We start from the raw sequence: 823 nt of genomic DNA, 5'->3' as shown, positions 1-823 counted from the left end.
CAGCCGCACCTGCGGCGTTTGATCCGGTACCAGCGGCAGTATTTCCACTTCCACCAGTAGCCGCACCTGCTGCTCCGGTAGCTGATGTACCGGTGGCGTTTCCACCGGGTGCTGGGCCGGCACCGGCGACCGCGGCCGCTGTACCAAACGCGGAATCCGCCGAATTCTCCCGTGAATGCGAAATCGAGGGACTCTTGCTACCCGTCGACGGTGGATTAAAGAAGGAATCTGGTAAATTGCGCATGCGCAGTGGTACTTGCAGCGGACGCTTCGAGTCTGGCTTCAGGACGCTGTCGAACAGTGCCTGTAGATCTGATTCCGAGTTTTGATCGATATTTACTACCAGATTACTTTTCGACAACTGGTCCACGTCCTGGTTCAGCGCCATTTTGGATCACGCACTCTAACGCGCTTCGTCCGTGTCTTTCTTTCGCCCTGTCGTCTCTCTCTCCTCGTATCCTGTACACTCTGCTGCTACCTTTCGTTCTTCTTTAGTTCTCCCCTCTCTTTCTCTCTTACACTCTTCTTTCTTCCCTTCTTTCCGTCTTCTCGCCTATCCTATCTCCTTCCTGTCTTTTTCTTTCGTCACCGTCGTTCTGAACCTTCTTTCCACCTCTCCCTCTCCCCTTTACGCTACGTTTGCTCTTGTCTTTTACGGTACACCTATGGGCATTCGTGCATAGCACACCACCAGTCTCTTCTCTATTTGACCTGTACACACAGTCTCGCTCTCCTCCGTCACTCCTCGATTCCTCGACAACGCGATAGCTTCTTCTCTTTTCCACCTGTGCGTGTCGCGAGAGACAACAAAACAAGCAGGACA

At 53.1% G+C, this 823-nt stretch overlaps 1 protein-coding gene across 1 annotated transcript in view; it reads right to left on the bottom strand.

Moving 5' to 3' along the window:
* The window catches only part of LOC100741078 (transcriptional coactivator YAP1), a 15,238-nt gene extending 14,421 nt beyond the window's left edge, over nt 1-817 (bottom strand). Inside the window, exon 1 of the mRNA XM_012390583.3 lies at nt 3-817. Coding sequence (XP_012246006.1) covers nt 3-388 — 386 coding nt within the window. The 5' untranslated portion in view covers nt 389-817. The remainder of the gene's footprint in view (nt 1-2) is intronic.
* Nucleotides 818-823: the final 6 nt, after the last annotated feature.

Source organism: Bombus impatiens, unplaced genomic scaffold (assembly GCF_000188095.3).
Source record: "Bombus impatiens unplaced genomic scaffold, BIMP_2.2 scf_0815, whole genome shotgun sequence".
In the NCBI taxonomy this organism is placed as follows: Eukaryota; Metazoa; Arthropoda; class Insecta; order Hymenoptera; family Apidae; genus Bombus; species Bombus impatiens.
Note: the sequence above shows the minus strand (reverse complement) of the source record. Positions and strands in the feature narration are given on the sequence as shown.